The following is an 8874-nucleotide window of genomic DNA, read 5'->3' on the forward strand; positions in this document are numbered from 1 at the left end:
GCAGTCATGCCACATTGCAGATGAAATGCCTAAGCGTAGACATCATTTCTGTGGTGCGCTCCAGAAACTTAGACCTTAGTCATTTTAAGTAGGCTACAAGTTAATATCAGAATGAGCATTAATTGTAATAATTTTATTTTTCCTTTTTCGGGGAGCTGCAGTTGAAAGAAAGATACAACCTTAATACAGACTGCAAGTTGTTGCACAAATACTGGCTACTGTTCATTACCTAATATTATATTTTGGCTAGTAGAAGTTACTTAGAGACTGACATTGGGAAGGTATGGCTGTGCTGCGCAAAACATTTGCAGTGACACACAAGAAGCCACATCTCAAACAATACATATACATTCGAAAGAATCATAGCAAGTGTGTGCGCGTTCAGTGACGCGTCTGGTCCGTGGAAGTAACTAGGACGTGACAGAAGTAGTTCCTTTCAATTTATTATTGAATAGTGCCTCAAGAAGTATGGCAAGCTGCCTACAGATTTATTGTAATAGCCCATCATGGTAACTGTGTGAATAAATTTCTCAGCTGGACATTCAATCATTTTGTCTTTGATAGAAATACAAAGACAGGGTAGAAATTCCTTCTGTATTAGGAACCCTAATGCAGAAGCAGAGCGAACCAAACGGGTCAGATGCTCGGTTCTGTAATTTCACGTACAATGTTCTATTCATTGTAAGTGTGGAAGCATCAGGGATTTGTTTGGTAAAAGTCTGTTGTGTTCTTACGAAGGTACGTTAAAACTTTTCTTTGCATCTACCCCATGACAAAGAATATGCAGAATTGGTGCTCGTTCAAGATGTCATCTACAGCTTCTGAGCTCACGCCCTGTAACATCCTGAACACCTCTAATATGTATCAAGCCTTTTAAAGTCTCTGTACCTCTTAGTGGTTTCATCCTGGTGAAGTTCTGTATGACCTTTCCAAAAAGTTGCAGCTTAATAAGTAATACCCCAAACTGTACGTGAACCACATGTATCTCCTGCTTTAAAAGAATGATACGCCAACACTGGGGCATTACCCCAGAGACACTGAAACCAGGGAGACTTTTCTACTGAATTTTCCACAGCAAGTGTTTCACCCGTTCCCCCCGAAAAAGTAGATTTATTTCCAGTCTTTTTCTTTGGCTTCCCAGAGTGCTCACCAGGAACGTTTGGTTATGGTTGCAAACAGCTGTGTGAATGCATGAATAATGCTACATGTGACCATGTCACGGGTACTTGCTACTGCAGTCCAGGCTTCAAAGGAATCCGATGTGATCAAGGTACAGTGACATTCTATCTGTAAAACATCTCTCTCCCTTTCCCCCTCCAATGATGTGCTTGCTTTAAAAAAATAATGTTTCAAAAATGAAATGCACAATTCAATTTACAGTGTGTTATGAATTACTTTTAACAGCGGCTCTTATGATGGAAGAATTAAACCCCTATACTAAAATTAGCCCTGCTCTTGGATCAGAGAGGCACTCAGTGGGAGCAATCATTGGAATTATTATTCTTCTTCTAATTATTATGGCCTTCCTGGCACTGTTTGTGTGGTATCGACGGAAACAGAAGGAGAAGGGCCATGACATGCCAAGTGTCTCTTACACTCCAGCCATGAGGATGACTAATACCGATTACTCACTTTCTGGTAAGGGTCTTTTTATGTTAATCAGATAGAGACTCATGTTCCTGCGTGTTGGGGAAATATTGGCTTCTGTGATGTTTAACATGCGTTATTGAGCCTCAGAAATAATGACACTTCTGTTCTTCCCCTGAATACCATGATCTTTTGACACTTAACAGCGACAGGAAAGCAAATACAACTTAAAACTGATTTAAGCTGCTTTATATACAAAATTTTACTTGACACAATCCAGGATATTCCTAGGCAAGAAATGCGCTGCGTGGAATACATCAACTCCATTTTTTTAAATCGGCTAAATGTTCCTGTTGCAGTGCAGACAAGTTTTCCCTTTGTGAAACCTTCAGAAGAAGACTGGTTTTGCTCGAGAAGTGGGATCAACTGTGTCAATGATAAGGGGGGGTTTTTTTGTCTATGTTGCAGTTTGTGATTTGAGGTGTCCTATTTGCTGTCACTTTCTTCTGTGTGCAGACCTCCCCATCGTCTAGACAGCTGGTGTGAATTTTCTTCACAGGAGCTGATGAAAGCAGGAAAGAGGAAGAGGAAGGCTCTTTAAGATCAAAAAAGAGTCATACTGAGATCACGTTGCTTTCTTCTTTCTATCTTCTGCTACTGCTATGGAGGACAGCTTTTCCTGACAGATTGGCTAAACTTTGGAGGATGTGATCTCCTTTCTAACGCTCTCGTTCTTCATTCCTTTGTGGCCTCTATCAGATAGGACGCTAGACGGGAGATGGCTTTACTTCCTTCTCATTTCCTCCAGTCTGTCTGTGCTGGGGATCTCCTCGGGGTTTGCTGCCCTCTGACTGCACTTCACTTCCTCGCTTCCCTTTAAATGGCTGGAACTGTGAGTCCCAGTAAATACAACTCCTGAAACAGGCAGCGGCTGGCCCAGCAGCTCTGCTTTCCCAGTCCTGCACTGCCTTTTTCTTTCTGCTTTCTAGTCTAAAGGCACAAGGCCCAGCCCCTTGTTGCTGACTCTGACATGGCTTCTGTGCTGCCTCGGGGTGGCATGGCTGGACTTCCCTGCCCAGCATGCACCCGCAAGGCGCCTCTCCCACCAAGCCAATGATACTACTGCCTGGCTACAGCTGGGACTCCATCGGGGAGCTTCTCTCGTGGCACCATGACTTCAGTCCTTATATCATGGTTTCCTGTGATGGCATATTGCACGTCGGGGGCTGTCTGCTGAACATAGTGGCTAAACTCAGACCACTCAGGCCTGTACTAGCACATTCCTTCTTCTGATAGCTACAAGATGGGGAAAAAAAGTCAGCCTTGGACTTCCTCCCATTGCCTCTTATTTTTTAATTGTAGCTTTTCAGACTCTTGCCTAAGCTGGCCATTTGAGTGAAAAATGTGTGGAAGTGCTGCCAGAGAGGACTCATCTGATCCTTGGCTAGTTGCCAGTACAATTTGGCCTGAAATTTGTCATTTCAACATCATTTGAAGAGCCAGACCATGAACACGCAAAAGACAACTGTGGCACACCTCAGCAGCAGTGAGGCTCTGAGGTCCGAGAGCAGATCACAGCCACTGGCATGGAAAAATGTTCTGAAATCTTCAGCAGTCCATTTCTTTTCTGTTGGCACTTTATCCATGTATTTACAAAGCCTGCTACTCATCATTTATTTCTGTTCTGTTCTGCTTATGAATGTGTAACCCAGCATGCTTAAGAGGCACAACTCAGAAATTTCAAACTAAGGAGGAGTTGTGAGTTCCTGACTGGAGTAATTGAGTTTCTTCTTTCAGACAAGGGGGGGAAAAATCTCAGTTGTTTTTTTTCTCCATATTTTACCATGAATGGAGACTTCCCAATGGACCTGATGGTATCCCAGTCTGACACTCCACAAGAAGTCTAAAAAAAGGCTAGTGCTGAGAAAGGATACTCTCTTTCTTCAAAGTTAACGTAGGCAGATGACTTTCTTCCTCAGCCACAGAGAAAGCCATTACATTTGAAGAGTTGGTAGCCCAGACTGTCCTTGCAGGTTATGTCTTCGTGGCCATGAATCTTCATGGCCATACAATCTTCTTCACATTCCTTTCAGGTGCAGCCACCTATCCCAGAGCTCCTGATACCACAGCTTGAGGAAAAAAATATTTTGGGGATGGCTGAATTCCTGAATCCACCATAAATATCTGAGGGATCAGATCCTTCAGCTGCTCTGAACCTGGGATCTCTTCTGGTCCTTGGGCAATGACAGTGAATTTAGTTCTTGCCCTTGTGGCATTGCTGCTCTGTCAGCTCAGTTGGTAAAAAATCTGCAGCACCAGTTCCTTGCAATTCTGAATAGCACCAGTGGTGTTGTGTGGCCTTCTCTAGAAAGAAATGGGATGATGTTTCCTTCCGGTTCATCTCAGTCAGTGACGGGGGTGCAGAGACTGGGCCTTCTCTTCCTTCTCTTTCTTTGTGAAGTCCTTGTAGCAATATAAATTTGTCACTCGGGAAGCTGCAGCTGAATGGGGTCAGTTCTGTTTCTGGAGGTCACAAGAACAGTTTTCTTCTTGCCTCCCCCCTGTAAAACCTCTGCTATCTGAGCTTGCAGAGGAAGACTAAGAAGTTAGAAATCACTCTGCTCCGTCTTCATCTCACTGTAAACTGTCAGCAGCTATCAGCACTGTTTCATTTGGCCTCTGTTTTAGAAGGGCATTTATAAACTCTAGACAAGGGCATCTGAAAGCTCCCTGCCACATGCTGACTGTCCTCCAGTCCACCGTCCTACCAAAAGTTTCTCCCCAACAATAACCTTACCAGCTTTGGCCTTACCAATGCTGTTTTCAGCCTTTCACTTCGAAAGAGCAGAAAGACAGCACAAGGTGCCGACTTGTGTCTTTCCCAGCTGACAGTGGGGAACTGGACACGGAGACAAGATCACAGATAAGAAACAGAGACTCGTAACAACACCCGTCCGTAAGTGCATGTGGGCCTTTGTGCGTTCCAGAGAATGCTCAAGGACAGTAGCAGGATTACACGAAGGTACCAGGAATTCCAGCCTTCACCTGGAGTTCTGTATGTGGATTAAGGGCAGAATACTTTGCAGATGTGCTTGTCCAATTATCATAATCCCATGTAGACCCCTGGACTGTGGCAGGAATTCCACTTGAACAAGGACTGCCAGTATCCAGCCTCATACGGGTCGTGGCGTTATGGCTAATCACCACTGTTGTTACTTTGCTCATTTACCCTTGTTAGGGTAGTGGTGGTGGTGGTTCTGAATAGAGTCACGTATGCAGATCCCCGGCTCCTGGAGGCAGTCCTTTCTTCCAGCACATTAATTTATTTTTGAAGGATTTTTTTGGTCTTTATGTCTTCAGCTGTTCTGATGTTGATAATCCGTGCATATGTGTGAGAGAGATTATAAGCAAGGGGAACCCCCTGGGCAGCCCTCAGACACTTGTACGATTGTGGATGAAGGATGTGGCAGCACAACACTCACTCTGCCCGGCAGCCAGTGGGAGTGAAAACCACCCTTGCTGGGGGAACTTAACCACAGCCCACGGATCTGAGAGCAGACTTTCCCAAATAAGCCTGAAATCGAAATGGTGCTTCCCAGCATGAGGACAGTACGTTGCATCCAAGAAAAGATTTTAAAGTGCAGGTTGTTTAATTCACGGAGATGGGGGCAGAAGGGAAAACTAGGCGATAGTGCTGGAGAGCAGCAGAGATTTCTTTTTAAGACTTTCACAAAGACTTGGATATGGGCCGAAGTGATGCCTGAGGTCTTATCAAGGTCTTAAACTTTCTGATACGGGTGAATCGTGCTGAGAGCCAAAACCTCAACAAAGCTCACTACAGCTAGAGCATAATGGATCCTGCAGCCTAGACAAGACCTTTAGAGAAATGATCTGCAGATGATGTGTCGTAGGAGGTGGCAGAGTGAACCCGCCTGCATGGAGTCTTCAGCCACCCCACTGACGCTCTGTAGGACATCCACACATAAAGAAGAAGAAAACAGTTCCATTTTGCAGCTGGAGATATCTGGGTTTGTGTTTACCACAGAGTGTTTACTCACTCCCTTCTTCCCTTTGGCCTTGTGCCCAGTTTCCGCGCTCCACTGTCCTGCTGCCACTGCAGCGTGGGGACCGATGCTCTCTGCCTCACCCCACAGCCCTGCCTGGGAGCAGAAGCTCCATCTTTCGAGTGATAGAGTGTTCTGGCCCTCATCCAGACCTCAGGGGTCTTCCACTGGAGCACAGCCTGAGGGGCGCATGGCAGGACTCTGCCATCCCGGGTCCCCACACAGGACCTATTTCCTCATCTTACTGTTAACATAACCTTCGGGTTTGTTTTGTTTTGTTTTGATTTAAATCATTGGCTTTCTTTTAGGCATTTAAGTCAGAGCAGAGTAAAATTCCCATCTTTGGGAAGAGAAGAGGGGTTTATGGGTTGTGTTTTTGGTTTGTGGGTTGGTTTTTTTGTTGGTTTTTTTTTAACTGGGGTAGTGTTGGATTTGAATTTCAAGCATTTCCAGCCAGCAGATGTAAGGGCTTCATGAATAAATGTGTAGAAAATGGACTGTGCTATCAAGGTAAATCAGCCTGCGTGGGTAGTTAAGTATCGACAAAATGGAACTGTGTAGAAGGAGTAATCTGAGTATGTAGTGCTGCATGCAATGAAGGAAGAGAAGATTTTTGGTGATGCAGAGTTGTGTACGAGCTCAGGTTCATTAATTCAGTGCTGTGCTGACTAGCAGGGCAGTCTGGTAGACTTTTCCTTCAGCTCGTCGGGTGCAGGAAACAAGCTACGGCCAGATAAGCTGGGTGTGGACTTGCCATGCGTCAGCTGGCTCCCAGTAGCCATCGGTACGTGCCCTCTTATCTCGCAGCAAAGACAGTGGACCGTGCCTCTTCTGCATCGAGCTGGTCCTTCTTGCCCACAGCTGAGCGAGGACATGGCAGATAAAGGGAAGTGGGAAGGCAGAGCCAAGAGCTGGAGCACCTCAGCCATCACCTACAAAGCAGAAAGTGGTGATTCAGGTGTCTGTATTTAAGCGGAGGAGGGTGGATGAGCTCTGCTTCCCTGTGAGCTGCCAGGCTGTGTGTGAGCAGCTGTGTTTGTGATGGGCACACACAGATCAGTGTGTCTGGGTTCCAGCCCCAGTTCTAATTTGCAGACCCCCAGAGATACCTGTTTCGTGTTAATTCTATTGCAAATATCACAGAGTTACAGCTAGGGGAGATGACGAAGTGCTCGTGGTTTGGCTGCTGTGCTGGGCGGTGGCGAGCTGGAAGAAGTGAGATGCAAAGACTTGAGTTCTGGAATCACATCCTGATCTGAGATACTTTGTTAGTCACAACCCCAGAAAAGAGCTAGAACTAAAAGGCTCTGCACTTAAAACAGCACAGAGCTGACCTCAGAAATTGCTCTGCATTTTTCGGCAGAAAAGAAGTGCTCAGTCAGATGTGCATGTGCGCGGGCAGTGTCCTCTGGCAGCTGTCTGCCACGGCACTTATGTAATAGACACCCTGCAGGTAAAACCACTTCCTTGAAGCAGGATATTTTGCAGTAAATTAAGCTAAATCTAGATCTCCACAAGATGTCAGCAAAGCAAAGTGCATGTTCACAGGAGTGTGAACACGGAGGGCAAGGAGAGATGCTGATGGTGACTGGTACCCCTCTCCCACAGACAGCACCAGCCAGGTCCTGTCCCCCCTCATCCATCTGCTGCCAACCTTCATTAGGGATTTCTGGTGATGGGGACAAGCAAACGCCCTGGCACTTCATTACCCGTTCGGTGCAAAGGTGTTGCCTATAACTAATCTTCCTGCCTACAATTTAAGCAGAATGGGTTTAATTTAATTAAAACCCATTCATTTATTTCTTATAGGACTCGACTGTTTAAACGATGCTGCTCCAGTTTAAATTTTTCATCCTCTCTTCTGGTGGTACTTCAAAATATTTGTCCATTTGTTACTAAGCTGGAACCAGACTGGGGATGATGTTTTCATTAGAACTGCCAGTATAAATATGATGCTCTTCTTGGTAAATTATTTTGTTTGGTAAATGTGTTCATTAGTTAAGGAGAGGAAATAGTTAAAATGTCTCTAAGCATAATGGTGTAACTGCTTTTTTCTAAGCCTTTGCACAAAAAGCGATGTAAAATATTTTGGACTCCTTGGTACGGTTATAGCACCTTCATTTCTACCATTAACTACCTTTTTTGTAACAAAAAAGTTATAATTAACCATTTCATAACTACAAGGGTTGTTCTTATCAGTAGCTCTTGCTGTGTGTAGCGAAGACTCCACGTTGCAGACCATGAGATTTTGCATTTCTTCCCTCATCTGCAAAGCAGCTGGGCTGACAGGAATTACTTTTTTAAGATCTTCAAAAAGATAACACTGTATTAGTTAAATATTTTGCTTTTTTATCTTCTATTTAATGCTAATAGTCAAGAGTGTCATGCCATGATAATGCAGGATAGTTTTCATTGCAAATGTTTTATAACACCCAGAGCTCTAACGAAGTTTTCTAAACCAGATCGTCTCTAGCATGTTTTCAGTTTCTTAACAATCGTTATGGCTTCCAAAATATTTTGTGATGACTTGTTTTCTTCCCAGATATATCTCAAGGTAGCGGCAGTGTACATTGCTTTTCCAATCCAAGCTACCACACTCTCCCATGTGGTGTGACTTCACGCTTCTTTACCAGTAATCTGGATGGAAACAGCTCCAGTAAGGTAGATATTATCCCACCCCACTGTAGCAATGTTCTTATCAGTTCAAGGAAATCAACAAAGCAATGTCTGTTGGATCCCGCTGTCTGCCAGCATTACTTAAAAATCCAGCGTAGCTCTAGCAGACACAAAAAGCTCTGCGTTGCCCGGCGCACCTCCTCGTCATCTCTGTGCGTGGTAACTGGAGTTGCAGCACATGCCTGGCTGGGTCAGTAAGGCTTGGTGTCCTAGCGGCTCTGAGGTATGTTTGTTTGCTTCTCCGGATAAATAACTGGATAATTGTAATTATCCATTAATATGCCAAAAGTCGATCAATGGAGCATTGTCAGTAATCTGACTTTGCTGTATCATTGTTTCCCAGATCAGTAGACACACAAATTTTGTGCTGACACAGATGAGCAGGTAGATGCAGGAAGGTGCTTCTGAGCACTCTTCTCACGCAGGGGCAGTCTGAGAGCTCTGCAGTTACTTATGACTCTCCAGCAGAGCTATTCAGACTGTATTGCTCCAACATCCAGGAGTACCTTACTCATCAGATGTCGCTATTGATTGCCTGGGAGCATTC

General features: G+C 44.7%; 1 protein-coding gene across 1 annotated transcript in view; it reads left to right on the forward strand.

Moving 5' to 3' along the window:
* MEGF11 (multiple EGF-like-domains 11) overlaps positions 1–8874 on the forward strand; it is a gene marked incomplete at its 5' end in the record, with an annotated part of 99992 nt that overhangs the window by 68428 nt on the left and 22690 nt on the right. The window contains 2 exons of the mRNA XM_010132943.1: positions 1142–1270; positions 1405–1638. Coding sequence (XP_010131245.1) covers positions 1142–1270; positions 1405–1638 — 363 coding nt within the window. The remainder of the gene's footprint in view (positions 1–1141; positions 1271–1404; positions 1639–8874) is intronic.

Source organism: Buceros rhinoceros, unplaced genomic scaffold (genome assembly GCF_000710305.1).
Source record: "Buceros rhinoceros silvestris isolate BGI_N320 unplaced genomic scaffold, ASM71030v1 scaffold16853, whole genome shotgun sequence".
Lineage (NCBI taxonomy): Eukaryota > Metazoa > Chordata > Aves > Bucerotiformes > Bucerotidae > Buceros > Buceros rhinoceros.